Source organism: Rhinolophus hipposideros, assembly GCF_964194185.1.
Source record: "Rhinolophus hipposideros genome assembly, chromosome: 12".
In the NCBI taxonomy this organism is placed as follows: Eukaryota; Metazoa; Chordata; class Mammalia; order Chiroptera; family Rhinolophidae; genus Rhinolophus; species Rhinolophus hipposideros.
In genome coordinates this window covers 11310095-11332649 of record NC_138058.1, presented here as the reverse complement: position 1 = coordinate 11332649, position 22555 = coordinate 11310095, and the positions used below count along the sequence as shown (strand labels likewise).

At 34.9% G+C, this 22555-nt stretch overlaps 1 protein-coding gene across 9 annotated transcripts in view; it reads right to left on the bottom strand.

The window, feature by feature from the left end:
• Nucleotides 1-774: 774 nt before the first annotated feature.
• Nucleotides 775-22555, bottom strand: part of TSGA10 (testis specific 10) — a gene marked incomplete at its 3' end in the record, with an annotated part of 95998 nt that continues 74217 nt past the window's right edge. For 7 of the 9 annotated variants that reach the window (XM_081069581.1, XM_081069580.1, XM_081069575.1 and 4 more), the window contains 5 exons: nucleotides 15397-15606; nucleotides 6705-6907; nucleotides 4885-4993; nucleotides 4564-4709; nucleotides 1377-1516 (listed from right to left, as the gene is read on the bottom strand). In XM_081069581.1, coding sequence (XP_080925707.1) covers nucleotides 1492-1516; nucleotides 4564-4709; nucleotides 4885-4993; nucleotides 6705-6907; nucleotides 15397-15606 — 693 coding nt within the window. Of the gene's footprint in view, nucleotides 1517-4559; nucleotides 4714-4884; nucleotides 4994-6704; nucleotides 6908-15396; nucleotides 15607-22555 lie in introns of those variants that run through there. The other 2 variants (XM_081069577.1, XM_081069579.1) reach the window with 2 other exon arrangements.

The window sequence follows — 22555 nt, the reverse complement described above, 5'->3', positions numbered from 1 at the left end:
AATATTCTGCAAGTAACGGCACAAGTCAAGTACAGTATACTTTTAATCAAGTAAGGAAGTATTTTCTTACATACTTCTTTCCTATTTCTCTCATGCCCCTCTCCCCGCATAATGCCCTTCACATACGACATATGTTCAGTGCATATGACAGGCGACACTCAGCTCCTTGTCAGCTCATCTAGGAGGTGGATAGACTAAAATTAATGTCACAGTGACCTAGTGCTTAGGTCACTGCATCACCTGGCAAAGGTTAATTTTGCATATTTATTAATATATTATTTGATATTAGCAAGAACTTTTTGTACATTAATGCCTACAATGTTTAAAAAAGCACATCTTATTTTAAATTATTCAATTTTTTAAACCAATCTATAATGACTATCTTGAACTACATGAGTAAACCTCAAGGTTTTTAAAAATCAAACTAAAGTGATTATGAAGCATGAATTTAGAGTAAAATATCAGAAATTATACAAGATCTAAAATAGAGCATTATCCTACATTACTGAAGTCATACTGAATAGTGACTTTTTACAATGAGAAATTGTCTATATCTTACAAATACTACTAATGACAGGACTTTTTTTTAATGGCAAGAACAAAAATAGATTATATCAGTAAAATATAGTAGTGTTCAGGCTCTTAAATCAAAGCCTATGGACAGAAAAAGTAAGAGATTTAGGAGATTTTAGGGGGGATAAGGAAACATCAGGGAACTTATTACTCTATATAACAGACAGCTGCCACAGGCAAAAAACAAATAAAATGGCAATTAAGTTGATTGTAGTACTTTAATGTTTTAAAGAAAACTTATTAAAAATACAGATTTTTTTTTTAATCTTACATTCTTGACAGATATAGCATCACCTACCTTTCTAAAAACAGTAGGGGTAAACACAATTATAGGAAATGTATGTTAATTAGTGGTACAATAGTATGGATTGAAAAGCCCTGACACACTCCTACTACCTGCTGCTTTGAAGTTAGATTACGGCCTGGAATTTATGTCAGGTTGGTTCCAAAATGGAATGTTGGGTCCCAGGCCAGTATCGGAGCATTGATAAACCGTGGCTAGTCTGGCACAGCTTCTCCAGCCATGAAAGCATAAATCACAAAGAAAAACATTTAAACAAGCAATTATTTGAGATACCAAGAAAGGAAAGGAAATCAGTTTTGTAAAAAACACTTCCCTCTTTTTATAAGCTTCTTTATTTACTCCGGATAGTTAACATAACAGTGTTCAATAGTGAAGTAAGCAGGTTTTACACTCACTATCACTGTATGGATAGAAAGAGCCATATGCATTTTTGTTTTTATAAGTCATCTCCTATCATTGCAATATGGCACATGAGAACAGAGATTCAGAGCCAGAAAGTTAATATATACATTTAACATTGTCAAGCATTCAAAAGATAAATGCAATCATATAGCAAAAAAAAATCAGTTTGTAACTTTGACCTTCCCCAAGGATGTGAAGAATCTTTTCGTGTGTCAGAAATCTCTATAGCAAAGATTCCTACGAGAGAGAGAAAAAATGACGCAAATTAATATTTCTAGCTCGCCGATTACACCATGTACAAAAAAATATACTCTAACATTAATTTGGCAATACTTAAGATTTTTTTCCTAGGTTTTGTGAATAAAAACAGATACAATGTGTTTTTTTGCTGTTTTCACAAACTGTGATGCATCCATATCATGGAATAATATTCGACTATAAAAAGGAATGAACTATTGATACATATAACTTGGATCAATCTCGTGGATATTGCGCTAAATGGAAAAAAAGGCCAATCTCAAAAAGTTACATACTGTTTGTGATTCCATTTATGTAACATTCTCAAAATGATATAATTAGAGAGCTGGAGAAGAAATTGGTGTTTGCCAGGGGAGGGCTGTGACTACAGAGGGGTATCACGGGGGCATGAGTTCCTTGGTGCTGATGGAACAATGCAGTATCTTGATTGTGGTGGTGGATATGTGTGGTGTGTAAAAAAGCTGCACACACACACACAAATGTGTGCATGTAAAAACCAGTGAAAACTGAATAAGGCCTACGGATTAATTGTACTGTACCAAAGTCAATTTCCTGGTTTGTCAGGTAGTGCCACTGGTAAGCTGGGGGAAGGATATGTGGAACTATCTGTACTATTTTTTGCAACTACCTGTGAGACTGTAATCCTTTCCAAATAAAACTAAAATGAAACAAAACTGTAGTACAGCCATACAATGGAATACTATGCAGCAGTTAAAAGGCACAGGCAACAACACCTGATACAAACAACAACATGGAAAAATCTCAAACATATTATGCTGAGTGAAAGTCAAACACTAGAGACAACATACTGCATGATTCCATTTATGTGACAACTCAGAAAGGCAAAACTATAGGGGCAGGAGACAGCTCAATGGTTGGAGGAAAGCAAATTAAGCACATGGATCGTCGTCTAAATAATAGGTGGTAGTCAAAAGATACCATTTAAAATTGACAGCAAAAGTTAAATAAGAAAAAAGAAGATTAAGGACATTATTAAAAGTAGTAAAAGAAAGGTAACTACTATAAGAAAACACACACTTTCCTGAATATCAAAAGAAATGTTCAAAAACAAAGAATAACGAAATTGAGAAAGAAATGTAGTAAAGTCACATAATAAACACAGCTATCGTGAGATAATATGACAGAGTTGAGATCAAATTTAGTAGTCATATTAATAATGTGAAGGAAATTAACTCATCTATTTAAAAATAGAATTTTGAAATGGCTCATAAAGCAAAATTCAAATCCATACTATATACAAGAGAGATACTTAAAAATGCAGTGATTCAAAAAAGCCAAAAATAAAGAAATGGACAAAGATTTACCAAGCAAATGCAGACACTAAGGAAACAGGAGTTGTTAACTCTAATACCAAGTAGAGGCCAAGCCCCTCACCCATCCAAAAGATTAAATGTGTTAGAAAAGGACCACATTCCACAACAAAGATATGACAGTTCAGAATATCCATGCAACAAATAAACCAGCAAATCACCTATTAAAACAAAATGTGTAGGAGATACAAGAAGAAAATAAAAACAGACTAATAATAGGAGATTTTAAAACACCATTCTTAGCACCACAGGTCAAGTGGACAAAAATTAAGCAATGATATAAAAGAACTAAAAATCAAAAAGGTAAATCTTTTAGATATATATATACACTATATCCTGAGAAGAATGTATCTTCTTAAGGGCACATGCACTGTTCACAAAAACTGATCATGTAGTAAAGTACAAAGAACACATCAGTAGTTTCCATAAAACAGAAATATTATTAGCAATATTATCTAATCACAATGCAATAACACTAGAAGTTGAAAATGAAACCAAAACACACAAAAAAAGCCCTTCTCACTGGAGGGGTGGGATAGAAAGTACACACAAGAGACTGATACTTCTTCAAGTATTACTTTTGCAGAGTTTTGACTTTTGAAAGCATATTAATCTACATATTCAAAAATTAAATCAAGGAAAAAAACTAGGAAGGTAAAAAATGAAAGCAAATGGAAGCAAATGAGTCTAATGTTATTTCAAATGTATACCATAATCACAGAGAAAGGAAAACAATCCAAGCAATTTAAGAACACAATATAACTAAATGCCCTCAAGGCTTAGGGTAGGCAGCCCATGGAAATAGGAAGGGAGAACTGCAAACAGATCCTGAACTTTTAAAAAAGTTGGTCTGTTTATTGTAGTGACTTAGGAGAAGAAATTTTGAAACTATTTTGGATGCACTCTGGGACTGCGCAAATGAGTAAGTATGCTGAGGTTTTGGAATAAACGTGTGGTGTTGAGCCAAGGCTCTCGCTGCAGAAGAAAGGACTTACAAATACAGAATGGAAGGAGGCAAAAAGAAACCTGTGAGGGTGGTTTGGAATTGGAAGTACTGGTTATTTTGTGTGTGTGTGTGTGTGTGTGTGTGTGTGTGAGTGTGTGTGTGTGTGTGTGTGTGTAGAGGGAGCGAGAATGTGAAAGAGTGTGAGTGAATGAGACAGCACATGTGTTGTCCCATAAACACATAAAAAGTAAATGGGGCAAAATTTTAACAATAGTGAATATGGGTTAAAGGTATACAGATGTTCTTTGTATTACTTTCTTGTAAGTTTGAAAGTATTTCCCCATAAAAACGTTTTTACAAAATTTGTGACATAAAAATATATCTAAAATATTTTCCTCTGAAAAATTAGCTTATTACTTTCCTCGAGCATATGTCTTTTATGGTACTATAATAATTAACCAATATTTTGTTAATGAAAGTATATTAAAAATTGATGATGTAGAAATAAAAAGAAAATCAGATTTTTAAGATATAATTTATGTAAACATTTGATAAAATGGAGATTGTTCACTCTAGCATATGTATATAAAATTATCAAAGTACTTTACTTTTATGTGTACATATCCAATCATACAGCAATGTCTAAATAGCACTATTCACGATAGACTGTTACTATTTCCTTACTCCCTCAAATAGTCACTGTATCTATTGTTACATGGTCCCCACGGAATGGATCCCAAACTACTCACTCTTCCAGTGATCGATCGAGGCCTCGGTCAGGAGATCGATGGTGAGCACGATCTGGTGAATGACATTTTGTATTTGGCTTCATTGTAGAACTCAGGTGATAAGCATTACTTGAGTAATTCTGGCGGCGGAGTTCTTGCACAGCCCTCTCCCTAAAGCAAAATAGTGAGGCCTTTTCACTTTGTATCCAGTGACATCATTAATACTGTTGTAAAACTGTAGTTCAAGTCAGACTTTAAGACCCAACCATCGTGAAATAATTGAAATCTGCTGTTATCTAAGAAATAATGCTTCCTAGGCTAAATGGTGTGTAGAGACAAAACCTGCCTTTCAAAGCGCTCCGTCCCTAGTTGTCGTTTGGTAATGTCTAAGTCAGCTTCCAACTGCGTCACGACGTTTCTGAACTGGGCCACGTCTCTACTCTGGATGGCCCTGTGGAAGGGAATAGAAGGGTGACAGCTGATTAAACTTAAAATATGGCTAGGACTCCTAGAGTACCTGAATCATGTTGGCAATGTTTTCTCAGCTGGATCCAAGCCAAACTATGATTTATATGAATGTATATGCCAATGTTTGATGTAGGAAATGTACAAACTAGCCTACTTGAACAGCCTACGCCGTGCCAGTCCCATTCAGTTAGTTAAACCTTCTCTGTCTCTATTTCCCTGTGTTTAGATGGGGTAATATTATCTATTATCTCTCTATATTATCTATTTACTGCAAATTATTTTTATAAAAGTACTTTGAGGTATTCTATGCACAGTCATAGTATGACCAAATAATGAACGCTGGAATTCACTAGCACTATGATTAATATGGTCTGTTATATATAGTATATGAAATCAACCAAGTGCCTTACATATATTTATAATTAAATTTGATATACCTGCATATACTGTTAAAAATACAAACTCTCTTCAATCAACAGGGTCTTCCTCAGGGCTATGCAATGCCTCAAAAACCCTGTAATAAGACCCACTATCATAAGGAAGACAGTGACAGACATGAGTGCTGCTTGCAGAGAACATTCTAGCCTCTTTGCTGGCTTCCAGGACTGCATTAGAGACTGCTGAAATCTAAACTGAGAGACTAAGAAGATGAAAGTTTACCATGTTTACCAGTTCTAAGTGACAGGACTTGTCAGCCTGAATGGACTGAAACTGAATGGACCCTTTAAGGTGGGCCTGTGGGCATGCATCACTAAGGCAGATTTCCTCCTACCAGCTGCAGTCAGTGACCCTGCAGAACCAGTTGAAGGTATCACAAAAGCCCAGCTGCAGTGACTGAAAAGAATGACTCAGTCGCAGCTGCCTTAACCTGAAAACAGTTTCTGAAGGAAACTGGCTTTGGCTTTGCAGCCTTTGCTTAGTCAGGGGCTCCTGGGAATGGCTGATTCCTGAGACCATGATTCCTATCCTTCCCCAGATCCCAAGCTCAGACAGGGGGGCAGAGGCTGGATGAAAAAGCATTATAGATGGGACAGATAAGAACAGAGGCCTAACGTCCCATCAGTTTTTGTGAGAGGTGACCAAGTTTAGTAATAAATCATTCACTATCCACGCAGGCATTTCTAGCCAGCCTTGCAGCCAGGGTCATTTAATAAGATGCAAATGGTGGTAAGGATTCTAAAAAGAAAAGAAAAAGAAGCCAAAATCAATGTTCTGAGGGCAGTAAGTAAGTAAGTCTTCAGTATTCTGTGAATGCAGGAGTTCTTCCAGGTACCTAGTATATGAGTACACTTATAGGTGCATAAGGAAATGCCATGTGGAAAAATTAGGTAGCAATACCAGGGGGCTCCATAAATAGAAAAATTCTTCTGGTTTCAGAAGTATTTCATTTTTTTCTAATCCAGTTATAGTGTTTCCTAAAGGCTAATATTTTAGATCAGACATCCTATTATACCCAAAGCTCTGTTGGAAACAATCAATGGAGATGGTTAAATTTAAATTTAGATCGATCTCGATAAACATAATAGAAATAAGTACTGCATCTTAAGCAAATCACAATATTTCTGGTCCCCAGTTTAACGGTAAATTATGGGTGCTTAATTTGTCTAAATTCCAGCTTTAAAATTCCATTAACCTATAAAGTACAAAAATTTAAGAAATATGACTTTATGTTATTATATTGCTAACCAACTCACATTTTATTTTCTGCCAAGCAAAGGTGTTCTTTAAGAAGCTGAATTTCAGATTCTTTTTCTTGAAGTGCTATCTGAGACTGGTATTCTTTGTCTCGATTGGCCACCAGCAACGCTTCTAGATTCTGCATGGAGATTCTCTCATTTGTCATCTGACTCCTGAGGAGCTCTATTTCAGAACGAGCAGAATCCAACTCATTCTCCATCTGTACAATAATAGGAAGATATATGTACTTATTCCTCTTCATTTACTTAACTCACAGATTATCAGAGACTTACAACATTTCCTTATTATGTTATAAACTGACAACCCCTTTTCATTTCTTGATTAGAAATTGTCTTTCTTCTTACCAAACACACACACACACACACACACACACACACACAGTATCACTTTCCCCAACTCTCTGATCTTATCAGAAAATTCATTAATAAGTGAAGACTTATTAATCCCAAACTGCACTGCAAACAATTTCCATTTGCAGCTTTGATGTGTATTTATATATTTCTGCAAGACTGACATGGTGTTATCTGCAACTACTGCTTTGTCCTGAGTTAGGGGAGTTACAAGCACCTAACTACCTTATGGAACGTCATCGTGCTCCATAATTAAGAAAGATTAGGAATGATGATACATTCCCTCTCTTGAATAAACCTTTGGAAAGCTTCATTATTTTTTTTTGAAGGTTATCTTAAGCCTGGAATATGCTCTGTAAGCCAAGGGTTTCTCCAGAAGGAAGAAAACCAGACATTACTATTTAGAAAAAAATGATTCCTTATCTCATAAGACACAATATAACCAATTACATATGCATTTAAAAAAGTTAAATGTAAAAAGGTAAAACTCTAAGAAAAGAGGATTTAATAAAAATGAAATTATTGGGGAAGGGGTAGGCCGGTAAGGGAAGAAATTTCTAGGCTAGATAACAATTTAAAAATGATGTCTGACCACACAAAAACATATTGATAATCAATATAAATTTAAAATTTACAAGAAAACAACTGGAAGCAATTAAGCTCAGTAAATTAAATAGAGGTAATATCTTACTAATATAAGGAACTCATACAAATTGATGATAAATATGAACTAATGATATGAACAGAAAACTTAAAAATTATAAAAATTAGGTTGGTGCAAAAGGAGTTGTGGTTTAAAAGATTGAAAATAATTGCAAAAACCACAATACCTTTAGCACCAACCTAATAATAAACATATGGGAAAAAATTACCTTCATGAATAACCAAAGAAATATAAATTAAACAGGAAGCTATTTCTAGTCCAGGGTTCTTTAACCTTGACAATGCTGACATTTTGAGTTGGATAATTATTTGGTGTATAGGGAGCTGCCCTACGTAATAGAATGTTTAGCAGCAGCCCTGGCCTCTATTCACGAGAAGCCAGTAGCATTTCCCTATTCTAGTCGTGGCCATCAAAAATGTCTCCAGACATGGTTAAATGTCTACCAGGGAGCATAACCTCTTTTGGCTGAACCACTGTTCCAGTTTATCAAATTGACAAATTTCTTAGCATGTGTTTATTAACATTAAAATGGGCAATGGCAATTTCATATACTCTTTGGCAGGAATACAAAATGGAGAATCACTGTTTTTTTGTAACAGCTTTATGGGAAAATAATTCACATACCATATAACTCACCCACTTAACAGGTGCAATAGAATTGTTTTAGTATAAAAGAGTTGTAGATCATACCACAATCTCACACTCTAGTGTTAAAAGCTTTCATCGGTCCCAAAATAAAACCCAGTACCCATTAGCAGTCACTTCCCACCTTTCCCACTCCGCCACTGGCTCCAGCACCAGCGCTAAACAATCTCTAATCTTCTTTCTCTCTCTGTAATCTGCCTTAATCTGAACATTTCATATAAATTGAATCCAATGTGTGTGTTGTCTTTTGTGACTGGCTTCCTTCCTAGCCTAATGTTTTCAAGAGTTATCCATGTTTTAGCAGGTATCAGTACTTCATTACTTTTATTGCCAAGTTATATTCCCTTGCAAAGATGTAGGAACATTTCAGTTATTTACACTTTCTGGCTATTATAAATAATGCTGCTCAGAACATTTGTGTACAAGTGTTTGCATGGACCTAAGTTTTCATTCCTCTTCAATAGATAGGAGTAGAATTTCTGGGCTTTATGGTAATCCTATTTTTAACTTTGAAGAACTGTCAAAATGTTTTCCAAAGTGGCCTCACTGTCATACATTCCCATCAGGAATGTATGAGGGTTCCAAACTCTCTACATCTTTGCCGACACTTGTTATTGTCTATTATTATTATTATTATTATTATTATTATTATTATATTATTATTATTACCGTCCTAGTCTTTGTGAAATGGTATAGTTTTAATTTGCATTTCTCTGATTGTTAATGATGTTGAGCAACATTTCATGTGCTAATTGGCCATTCATGTACCTTCTATGGAGAAATGTCTATTGAGATACTTTGCCCTTTTTTTAGGTTATTATTAAGTTGTAAGAGTTCTTTATTCTAGATACAAATCTCTTGTTGGATGTATGATTCACAAATGTTTTTTTTTCCATTCTGTGAAATGTCTTTTTACTTCATTGATATAATTTGCAGCACAAAGCTATTTTTATTATTATTTTGATGAAGTCTTTTCCATCTATTTCTTTTCTTTTGTTGTGTTTTTGATGTGTATCTAAGAAAGGATTACCTAACCCAAAGTTATAAAGATTTAATTGTATGCTTTCTTCTTAAGAGTTTTTTTAAGTTTAGCTCTTATATGCAGGGAAGATAATCCATTTTAAGTTAATTTTTGCATATGGTACATGATAAAAATCCAACTTCATTCTTTTCCATCGATATGTTCAATTATCCCAATACCATTTGTTGAAAAGACTATTCTTTCCTCCATTAAATTGCACTGGCACCAATTTTTTGAAAATCATTTGGCCACAAATATAGGAGTTCATTTCTGGACTCATGATTCTATTCCATTGAACTATATGTCTCTCCTTATGCTGGTAGTATACTATCTAGACTACTGTAGTTTTGTAGCCATTTTTGAAATTGGGAAGTGTTAGTCCTCTGACTTTGTTCTTCTCTTTCAAGATTATTTTGGCTATTCTGAGCCACTTGTACTTCCATATTAATTGTATATCATCTTATCAATTTCTATAAAGAAGCCAATTTGAGGTAGTATTGCCATTTTAACAATGTTGTCTTCTGATCCATGAATATGGGACGTCTTTCCATTTATTTAGGTCTTCTTTAATTGCTTTTGACAATGTTTTTAACGTACAAGTTTTACACTTCTTTTATTAAATTTATTCCTGAGTATTTTATCCTCTCTTGATGCTTTCCTTTTTTGTGTAATTCCATTTGATGGAACTGTTTTCTTATTTGCATTTTTGAATTGTTCATTGTTAATATAGAAATGCAACTGATTACTGTATATTGATCTTGTATTGTGAACCTTAATAAACTCATTTATTAGTTTTAATAGTTTTTAGTAAATTCCTTAAAATTTTCTATATCTAAGATCATATCACCTGTAAATAGAGATAGTTTTATTTCTTTATCATCTGGATGCTGTTTATTTCTTTTTCTTGCCTAATTTCCCAGGCTAGAACTTCCAGTACAATGTTGAATAGAAGAGGTGAAGAGGGCATTTTTGTCTTGTTACTGACAAGAAAGAGGAAAAATACTCAGTCTTTCACTGTTAAGTATGATATTAGCTGTGGGGTTTTTTGTAGGTGCTCTTTATTAGGTTAAGTTGACTTCTATTTCTAGTTCATAGTTTTTTAAAGTCATGAAATGGTATTGGATTTTGTCAAATGCTTTTTCTGCATCTATTGAGATGATCATTGTTTTTTACTCTTTATTCTATTGATATATTTTATTAATTGATTTTTGTCTTGTTCTTTTGTTGTTTTTGGTTTATATACTACATATCAGTGAAATCATATGGTTCTCTGCTTTTTCTGTCTGACTTATTTCGCTTAGCATCATACACTCAAGATCCATCCATGTTGTCACAAATGTTCCTATATCATCTTTTCTTACTGCCGAATAGTATTCCATTGTGTATATATGCCAAAACTTCTTTATCCATTCATCTATCGAAGGACATTTTGGTTGTTTCCATGTCTTGGCCACCGTAAACAAAGCTGCAATGAACATTGGAGCACACGTGTCTTTATGGATAAATGTTTTCAGATTTTTGGGATAGATACCCAGGAGAGGGATTGCTGGGTCATATGGTAATTCTGTTCGTAATTTTTTGAGGAACCTCCACACTGCCTTCCATAACGGCTGCACCAGTCTGCATTCCCACCAACAGTATATGAGAGTTCCTTTTTCTCCACAGCCTCTCCAACACTTGTTACTATTTGTCTTGTTGATGATAGCCATTCTGACTGGGGGGAGGTGATATTTCATTGTGGTTTTTATTTGCATTTCTCTGATGATTAGTGATGTTGAGCATTTTTTCATATGTCTATTTGCCATTTGTATGTCTTTTTTGGAGAAATGTCTCTTCAGGTCCTCTGCCCATTTTTCAATTGGGTTGTTTGTTTTTTTGTTGTTGAGTTTCATGAGTTCCTTGTATATTTTGGATATTAGCCCCTTATTGGAGGCACTGTTTGCAAAAACCTTCTCCCATTCAGTCAGCTGCCTCTTTATTTTGTCGATGGTTTCTTTTGCTGTGCAGAAGCTTTTAAGTTTCATATAGTCCCATTTGTTTATTTTAGCTTTTGCTTCCATTGCCTCTGGAGTCAAATTCACAAAATGCTCTTTGAACCCAAGGTCCATAAGTTTAGTACCTATATTTTCTTCTATGCAGTTTATTGTGTCAAGTCTTATGTTTAAGTCTTTGATCCATTTTGAATTAATTTTGGTGCATGGTGACAGATAGCAGTCCAGTTTCATTCTTTTGCACGTGGCTATCCAATTCTCCCAGGAAAAAAAGGAATGGTATGTCTGTTTTGATCACTGTTATTCAACATAGCACTAAAGTACTAACCAGTGCAAAAAGACAAGAGAAGGCATAAATACTAGAAAGGAAGAAACAAAACTGTCCTTATTTTCAGATAACATAATTGTCTACATAGAAAATTCCAAGACATCTTCAGAAAAACTCTTACAACTAGTAAGTGAGTTCGGCAAGGTCACAGGATGTAAGACAAACATTCAAAAATCAATTGTACTTCTATATACTGGCAATGGATACATTGATAGCAAAATGAAAACTAGAATACCATTTACAGTGACTCAATAAAAGAATACTTTGTATTTTGTAGGTGTAAATCTTACAAAATGTGTGTAGAACTTGCATGCGGAGAACTACACAAAGGTAATAAAAGAAATCGAAGATCTAAACAAGCTATTATGTGTTCATGGATTGGAAGCCCCAACAGAGCAAAGATGTCAGTTCCAACCAAATTGATATACAGGTTTAATGCAATTCTTATCAAAATCCCAGCAAGATTTTTTGAATAAATAGACAGATTATTCTAAAACTTATATGGAAAGGCAAAGAGACGAACAGCTAAGACAATTTTGAAAAAGCAGAATAAAGTGGATGGAATCTATCTACCTGATTTAAAGATTTATTATTAACTACAGTAATCAAGTGTTGGTATTGGTGGAGAAACAGATTAATATAAAAGAATAGAAAACCAAGCAACAGACCCACTCAAATACATCTAACTGATTTTTCACAAATGTTGATTTCACAAAATCATTTCAAAGGAGGAAAGGTAGTGTTTTCAATAATTGATACTAGAGCAATTGGACACCCATAGGCAATAAATGAACCTTGACCTAAACCTCATACATGTAGGAATTAACTCAAAATGAATTATAGAATTGAATGTGAAACATAAAACTATAAAATTTCTGGAATAAAACCAGGCATCCCAGAAGCTTTGGGACCTAGAGCTATGAAAATAATTCTTAGACTTAAAACTAAAAGCACAATCCATAAAAGGAAAATTGATAAATTGCACTTCATGAAAATTTAAAATTTAAAATTTAAATTTAAAACTTTTGCTCTGAGAAAGACCCTGATAAGAGGATGAAAACACAAGCTACATAGTAGGAGAAAATATTTGCAAACCACATATCTGATAAAGGACTAGTATCTCAAATATGTAAAGAACTCTCAATACTCAACATTAAAACAAGCAAACAATCCAAGGAGAAGATGGAAAGAAGACTTAAAGAGACATTTCACCGAAGGAGATATATAGATAACAAATAAGCACACAGAAAGATGTTCAACTTCATTAGTCATTAGGGAAACGCAACCAGACGATGACGTAGCACTACATACATATCAGAATTGCTAAAAGAAAAAATAGTGCCAACACCAAATGCTGACAAAGAAATGTTAAAAGTCGATCACTGATACATTGTTGGTTGCAATGCAAAATGGCACAGACACTTGGGAAAACAATGTGTCACTTCCCTAAAACACTAATCATGCAGCTACTATATGATCCAAAAATTGCATCCCTGGACATTTACAGAAAAATGAAGACTTCTGTTCACACAAAAACCTGTACAGAAATGTTTACAATAGCCAAATTTGTAAGATCCCCAAACTGGAAATAACCCAGATGTCCTTCAATGCATGTATCTTAATTACACTATGCAACTTGTATAGTTAAACAAACTGGAACATTCCATGTTACACCAATAGCATGGAATACTACTCAGCAATAAGGAGTGAAGTATTAACACATGCAACAACCTGGATGAATCTCCAGAGAATTATTCTGAGTGAAAAGGTTACATGTTGTATAATTCTATTTATATAGCATTCTTGGAGTGACACAATTATAGAAATAGAGAACAGATGAGTGGTTGCCAGGGGGTAAGGAGCGGGTGGGATGAGAGGAAAGCAGATAGGACTACAAAGGGCAACATGATGGATGCTGGGATGGAAACATTCCATATCATCGTCAGCATCCTGGTTGTGATATTAGACTACTGTTTTGCAAGATGCTACCCCTGGGAGCCCAGGTAAAGGATACACAGGATTCCTTTGTATTATGTTTTACAACTGTATGTGAATCTACAGTTATCTCAAAATCGAAAGTTTAATTTTAAAAAATTGAATGTCTCTCCAGACAATAGATTAGTGGTTACTAATCTATTACCAGAGGGTAATAGATTACCAGAGGGTTACCAGAGGGTAAGGGGGGTGGGGGGAGGGAGATGAGGGTAAGGGGGATCAAATATATGGTGATGGAAGGAGAACTGACTCTGGGTGGTGAACACACAATTGGATTTATTGATGATGTAATACGGAATTGTACACCTGAAATTAATGAAATTATGTAATTTCATTAATAATTGTCACCCCAATAAATAAATTTAAAAAAATAAAAGAAAATTGAGTGTCTCTCTATGCATAGTACAGCTGAAGAAATAGAAAGATAACTACAATAGTCCTTGCACATGGAAATTATAGCCTATTATGGAAATAAACATGTATACATCAATGACTAAATTTCAAGGCAAAAATTTTATGTCAGGAGTATTTTAAAATATAACGAGAATTAGCCTGACCACTTCACACCCATTAGAATAGCTATCATCAAAAAAAAGAAAAAACAAAACTGAAATATAACACGTGTTTCAGTTATTACAACATGTATTACTTTTCCAGTTTGAAAACACCAAGTAAAATATGTTTTTAAAGAAAAATTAAGAACATATTATTTGAATTTTTACAGTGAGTATTCATGAGTTACTTTCATTATCAAAAGGTTCTTGCTGAAATAAAAATGACTTAAGGAAGAGTCTGAGAATTCTGTCATATACCACTTCATTAATGAAATGTTCCCAGTGGATTCTTACGAGCTAGACACATGATTCTCAAATGCAACAAACAGTAGACTAACAAAATTAAACTTTCAATAAGTTTTGGTAGCAACAGAAATGTGAACAGGACCAAAATGTGTTGATATTTTAATTACACTATGCAACTTGTATACATACCCCTTTAGGATCGGGCTCCATCTGTCTCTCCAGAGGCATCTCCAGCCACTGTCAGCCATGCATGCTACGCAGGCCATTGCAAATTACTTACTATTCACTCAAGAATTCATTTATAGCTCCATATGTTGCTATGCTGTTGTTCCTTTTGAAATGGAAGGCCTCCTCCCTTCTGTCAAATAGGAACCCCCTCTCTAAAACCCTGATTATTTCTTATTAGTATAACATGTATCCCAAATCATTTGTATGTCAAGACTGGAAGGGGCTTAAGGGCAGGGGCCTATATCTTTTGAACATTATATTCACAGTGAGAACACAATATCAGGCACATGATAGATACAATCAACTGAATTACCGTTTAAAAGAACCCAATTAGTAAATTGATTGAGCTTAAAAGAGTATCATGAAAGTTATAATTTAGCTGGATAAACCTCAGCCTCGCCCTTCTTTGCTGATTGGTATGTCAATGTGTTTTATAATTCTTCTGGCTAAAGTACTGTAAATTACATATTCAAAGAGTTTCTGTTATATTCTTGAATTGTTGAAACACAGCGGTCAAATTAATCTCTTGGACATTAAAAATAAGATCTAAAGATGAAAGACATGGCTTGATGTACTGTTTCATAAAAAAGAACTTGTTTCTCTAAACTTGTAGTCATTTTATAGTAATAGAAACATGAATAGAACCACTTTAAATGTATTGCATACCATTTCTATTTCTTGATCTTTAGCAACCAACTGTCGATTAAGAAGTTCTTTGCTTGAGTCAAGTTTAATACAAAGTTCCCTTGTGGAAGACAAGTCTGCAAGGGCAGATACTTTTTCAAACTGAACCTTCTGAAGCTCCTCTTCCATCTTTACAACAGATTTATGTAAGGTAGAAATCTGGGACTTGTAAGACCTTTCTGCATTTAAGTGCTACAAAAACAAAATTATTAAATGTATATATATAAATATATATATATATATGTATACGCTTATATATATTTTTTCTAACTTGTAAAAAAACTACAACATGGAAAACAAAATGGGCAAATCTTTTAATTATAGTATACTTACATTATAAGAAACATTAGACGATATAGGTGGTGATAGCATGTACAATACCCTCTGGGAAAAATTAATTTGGGTTTCAAATTTCTATACATAAGGTGGTCAACTGATCATGCTTTTTAATGTAATTAGAAAACAACTTTCCCACTTGAAAGTCTCAACCCCAAAGCTAGTTGAGATAAATACATTTGGTCTATAGTTCTGTCAACATTTGCCACAGTTTCAATTATTCTATAATATAAATATTGTTGTCTTTAACAATAAAGTGGCAAACAAAACATTTGCCACTGTTCAGTTCACAATACCCAATTTTCCAATTCTTGAATGGCATATTGATATCGACCATAATCTCATAAAATAAGGGCTGATAACTCTCTAGCACTTACTAATACCTGAGGGATAAAGACCCTGGGCAAGTATAAATTAAGAATACATCCATATGAGAAACAAGAGCATGTTTTTAAAAGTGGTAATATGAGATTCAAGTTATATAAACGCTTTCAAACATTTAAGATAATTCCATATCCCCCTTTTTTCAAGGAAAAAAAATGTCTTACGTAAGTGCACTGCCACCTACAGAGAAGTATTTGTTATTATGTGAAGCTAACAGAACTGAGAGGCAAATAAAGACATTTTTTCTGCTTTTGCAAGTATAAAGCACAAAAAATTATTCCTGGAATAAATTATTTGGCCACAATTCATGCCTTCCTTTCTCCCTTCCTTCCTTCCTCACTCACTGTATTTGTCACTCATTCTTCAAATAAACTTCTCTCCATCCATCCATCCACCCACCCACCCATCTATCCATCTATGCCATACTTATTGAGTATGTTCTATGTTTCAGTCAACGTGCCTAGAAGCACATCCAATGGTAAGCAACATGGTCTCTGCTCTCATAAAATTTCCAGACTATGGAGGAGTTGTGCATCAGTCAAATAATCATACAGATGAATATGTAAATACATATTAAGCAAATACTTCTAGGGGGAAAAAAAGTACATAACAAAGAAAAGTGACCTAGACTGAGAAGGAAGTCAGGAATGGCTTTCCTGAGTAAATGACACTTGAGCTGAGTAAGATCTGAAAGGTGAGTAGATACAGAGTGCGTGTTGGGGAGAGCAGCTTTCCAGGTCAGGAATGCTAAGTGCAAAGGCTCTGGAGGGAGAGCGCTCCAAAAACATGGAGAAAGGTAGGATGGCTGGAGCTCAGAGATCACAGTGAAGAATGATAGGAGATGTTGCTGAAAAGATATACACAACTTATAAGACAGAGAGCCTAATCAGCCAGGTTCAAATTTAGGTCTTTATCCACTGAAAGGTCTTAAAGAGGAAAGTGATATGATCAGTTTTGTGTTTTGCAAAGGTCACTCTGGATGTTTCAGGTTCTAGTAAGACAGGTAAGAGGAAACCCTTTTCTTAAAGGTTAAGATAAAACAGAACCAAAAATATTTTTGTAATTCATAGGTGAGCTTTCAGGGAAGAAAGAGAAATTCTCACATGCCCAAAACAAGGAGACAACAAAGCCAGAGAAGGAAGCAAATGAGCAGCCTAAGAGCTGGGTGTAAAAACACCTAGAAAACTGAATGGCTTATGTTTCAACATTCAAGCAAGGAGAAGAGACAAGAATTTTGGACTACCTGAGAGTTGAAAATGAGACCTCTACATAATCTTGAACCCGAGAAAGGAGGCTCCAGGGGGGTAAAAATCCACTCAACTTCATAGAGACATAACAAAACTTTTATCTAGATTTAGTCTCTGGATAGGGGGAAAAAATACCTTCTGTAAGAAATTGAAATCTTTGGTCTGATTTTACTCAGTTTTGAAGTCTGATTTTATACTACCCATCCTAAATTCTGAACTTTAACATGAAGTTTGTCCCATGCCAATGATAACCCAGATCCCTCTACAGAAGCAAATCTATCTTCTGGCCAAACAAGACTCTATAGGGGAAAAGGTCCTTTTCAAGAGGCGCTTACAATCAAACACAGGAGGACACAACCCACCACGAGGGAGAGTCAGAGTAAAATAACACATGGCAGGATCAGGCTTGTAAAACTTCAAATTACTGAACAGAATATTTTAGAAGGCATGGAAAATATGCTTAAAAGTTGTAAAGACATTAAAGAAATTTCGAAAAGTAGATGACTTAGGAAAATACAGGCAGGTTTGAAGAAGAGTCAAACAGAACTTCTGGAAGAAAGAAAAGTAGTCACAAAAATGAAACCTTAATGAATACATCAAAGAATAGATGAGTACAGCTGAAGAGGGAAGAATTAACAAGAAAACAGATCACTGCACAGAGATATAAATATATGGAAACTATGAGAAAAAGATCAATAAAAATTTGGACTAGAAGACCCAAGAAGCATATTATAAAGAGTTGAAGGAAACAGTAGAGTGAATTTGGAGTCAGTAATATTCAAAGAAATAACACCTGAGAGTTTTCCAGACTAAATAAAAGGCATGAATACAGAGGACCGAAAAAGTGCAACAAAACCAGAGCCCTCCCAAAATAAATCCATACCTAGATATATAATAGTGAAACTACAAACAAAGAAAAAGAGAAGACCTTAAAAGGAACCAATGACAAAAGACAGACTTACAAGGAATAACGATTAGAATGAGAACAGACTTTCAACAAAAAAGACAACAATTATTTTTAAACTTATCATGGGAAAATACCTCTAAACCTAGAATTCTATATTCAGATAAACTAATATACAAGAACAAGGGTAAAATAAAGCCATTTTTAGATAGACTGAGAAAATTAACTTACAGATCAAAGAAAGTTCTGAAGAAAGGAAACTGAACTGAAAAGGAATAAATAGAAGGTAACAAGCAATGATGAATGAAGAATTTTGCAAACATGTGGGTGGATACAAATAAGCATTGACTGAAATGATAAGAACAATAGTGATAATTTATTTTTAAGGATATGAAAAAACAAGGTGGAACTAAAATAGTACCAACAATATCTTAAGATTGGTGTGTGAGTGTGTATATGAGAGAGAGAATAGGAGAGAGTGCACACACACTATATTCAGGGTGCTGAACTCAATATTCAAATATTCCTAGGACTATATATTGTTTAGAAGGAGGGTTGGAAATACTAACGATAGACTTTGTTAAATACACACATTACAACTTTAGCTGCTAAAAGAATAGATTGAAAATGTACAATTTCCAAACCAATGAGCAATGGGGATAGGAAGTATGTAAAGAAAACAAACACATAGAAGACAGATAAAAGGAAAGAAAGAAACATAAAAGAATCATGACAAGGGTGGCCAGTTGGCTCAGTTGGTTAGAGCGCAGTGCTCATAACAACAAGGTAGCCTGTTCCATTCCCACATGGGCCAGTGAGCTGTGCCCTTCACAACTAGATTGAAAACAACGACTTGACTTGGAGCTGATGGGTGCTGGAGAAACACACTGTTATCCAATATTGCCAATAAAAAACAAACAAACAAATAAATGAAAAACAGAATCATGACAAGTAGAAAGTACAAAATAAATCAGTAACAATAAAACTAAATGTGCTAGTAATTAAAAAAATAGAAATGGATTGATCTTATCAGTTAATTAGAAAGATATTCTCAGATTGAATTTTTTTAAAAATCAAGCTATATGATTTTTATTAGAGACAAACGGTTGAAAAGGATTTTTAAGAAAATATATAATACTTGTTTCCAGCCATAATAGGATAACTGGGACTAAACTTACCCTCCTGTTGTTAACAACTACAAAACTGGTGAGGAGGAGAAGGGAGAAAGGGAAGAGATGGGGGGATAGGGGGCAAAAGAGGAGGAGAAGGAAATAAAGAAGGGAGGGAGGGAGGAGAGAAGGATGGAGAGAGGGAAAGAGGGAGGGAGGGGGAAAGAGGAAGGAGGGAGAAAAAGAAGGAAGAAAAGAAGGAAGGAAGGATTGCTTCCATCCATTGGCCAACAGGCAGCACAGGACTGTGATCTCATCAGGAGGAGCCCTGTGATCATCCCAGCTTTCGGTCTGGAGACACGTTCCAGTCTCTGGTTCAGGGAAGGAAACTTTAACCAGAACATAGTTATTTTGCTGAATTGAGGAGACAGAAATAAGCAACTGAAATGTGTGGGGTAGAGTTCCAGAAACAAGGGATCTACATAAAAAATGTATCAGAAATTTGCCAAGAAGTTTCCTTGAGACTGTTGCTTAATACTGAGCCATGAACATGTAGAGTGAAACTCCAGAAGCCTGGGAAAGAACTACCAGAGATCTCTGAAGTAAACAATCCCATAGCTGATACACAGTTGGGGAAATACCGGTGTTTGAACCTGTCAAAGTGAAGATTCATTAATGAATACCCTGAGTTGGGCATTTAACAGAGAATCCAGAAGGTTCATACCTTAGTGGTAAGGGTTACACAAGTCTTACAGAAAAGGCTACTTTATACCTGCCCTATCAAAGCTTAAAAACAATCTTGAAAGTATCAGTTGACCTGCAAGTAATTTAACAGCCTGCCAGAACAAATCCAAAAGGAAATCTTTAAAGGAAGACAACAAAATCTAACATTCAACAAAGTAAAAGTCACAATGTCCAACATCCAATTAAAGAACACCAACATGTAAAGATGCAGGAAAATGTAACCCTCAATTAGGATAAAAATCGGTGAATGTAAACAGTAGCAAAAATGACAAAGATGATGGTATCAGTAGACAAGAGCTTTAAAATAGCTATAATCCAGACAAGAGGGAATAACAGAGTCTGAATTACCCTGTTGCCACAAACCAGAAAAATGGACAAAATATAGGGAAAACAAAATTGCCTGTTTTCAGACAATGGATAACAGATAGCACAGAACTGCGATCTCTGAGGGAAGAAAAACAAACAAGGAGAAACCTGTGTTTGCCAGGGCATCTTGGTAAAGGCAAATTCTGGACCATGACACAAGGGAAAAGAACCAAAACTTGGTCCATCAAATATATGGTGATGGAAGGAGAACTGACTCTGAGTGGTGAACACACAATGGGATTTATAGATGATGTAATACAGAATTGTACACCTGAAATCTATGTAAATTTACTAACAATTGTCACCCCAATAAATTTAATAAAAATAAATAAATAAATAATAATAATAATAAAAAAACTTGGTCCAGTGATCTCACTGAGTTCAAAAGAAAAAGCTCTGAGTTCAAGGAAGCCGAGGTGGCTAGAAGCTATAGAGCAGCGCTCCAGCGAGAAGGGAGCTATGCAGAGAAAGAGTTCCAGAAAGGTGTACGTGCACAGGTGAAACACCATGAGGCCAGGCAAAGAACAATCTTCCAAGAAAAATTGTGAACCAAACAATTCCCACATCTTACATAAGGCCAGGAATCATGTGATATCTCATCAGTCAGAGCAGAGACACTTTGACATTTCACTGACTATACAAGGCATTCAATAGAGACCCAAAAAGGGTCACACCTTAGTAGTGGGGATAAATTAGCCTTAGAATAAAGACTATTCTAGAGTTATCCTAACGAGCTTTTGTATACAATCCTCAGAAACATAAAGTAAATGTGAAGAAATGAACAGTTTGACAAGATAAATCCAATACTTTTAAAATCCAGCTCTCAATAATGTAAAATCAACAACATCCAGACTACAATCAGAATTTACTAAATGGGCTCAGAAGTAGGAATATGAGACCCATAATCAAGAGAAAGATCAGGCAATAGACACAGAAGCAAAAGTGGCAGAGCTGATGGAATTAGCAAACAATGCCATTAAAACAGCTATTATGGGGCGGCCAGATGGCTCAGTTGGTTAGAGCGCAAGTGCTTACCAACAAGTTTGCTGGTTTGATTCCCACATGGGCCAGTGAGCTGCGCCCTCCACAACCAGATTGAAGACAACAAGCTGCTCCTGAGCTGCTGGAGGGGTAGCCAGATGGCTCAGTTGGTTAGAGCACAGGCTCTTAACAACAAGGTTTCCGGTTCAATTCCCGCATGGGATGGTGGGCTGTGCCCCTTGCAACTAAGATTGAAAAAATGGCAACTGGACTTGGAGCTGAGCTGCACCCTCCACAACTAGATTGAAGGACAATGACTTGGAGCTGATGGGCCCTGGAAAAACACACTGTTCCCCAATACTCCCCAATAAAATAATTTTTAAAAATATATTAAAAAAACATTCATTATGTATGCACTCAATATGCTCAAGGATTTAAAGAGAAAAATAAAAATAATGAGAAGAGAAGTGAAAGACATTCCAAAGAACCAAGTGAGAATTCTTGGAGATGAAAATATAATCTTTGAAATTAAAATTTCACTAAATGTAATTAACATCAGATTAGACACATCAGAAGAAAAAAATCAGTAAATTTGCAGACACAAAAACAGCAACTATTAAAATGAAACAAAAAGAGAAAACACTGGGGGAAAATGTACAGAGCCTTACTTATCTGTGGAATAATATCAAGTGATTTAGCATGCTGGGAATTGGAGTTCTGGAAGGGGAAGGCAAGGGGGAGAAACAAAAAAGATTTAAAGAAATAATGACCAATATTTCCTGATTTTAGTATAACTTATAATCTCAAGGGACCCTGAGTATTATAAACATAAAGATAACAATACTAATCCCAACTGCACACGGTCCAATTGCTGGAAACCAATGATAAAGCCAAAAATCTTAAAAATAGCCAATGTCAAAAAAGGAACATTATGTTTAGAGAAATAAAAAGCTTGATCTCAGATTTCTCTCTAGAAACGACATAGCCAGAATACAATGAAACAACATTGCAAAAATACTAAAAGAAAAAATACCTACCAACTTTGAATTCTGTATCCAGCAAAAGTGTTG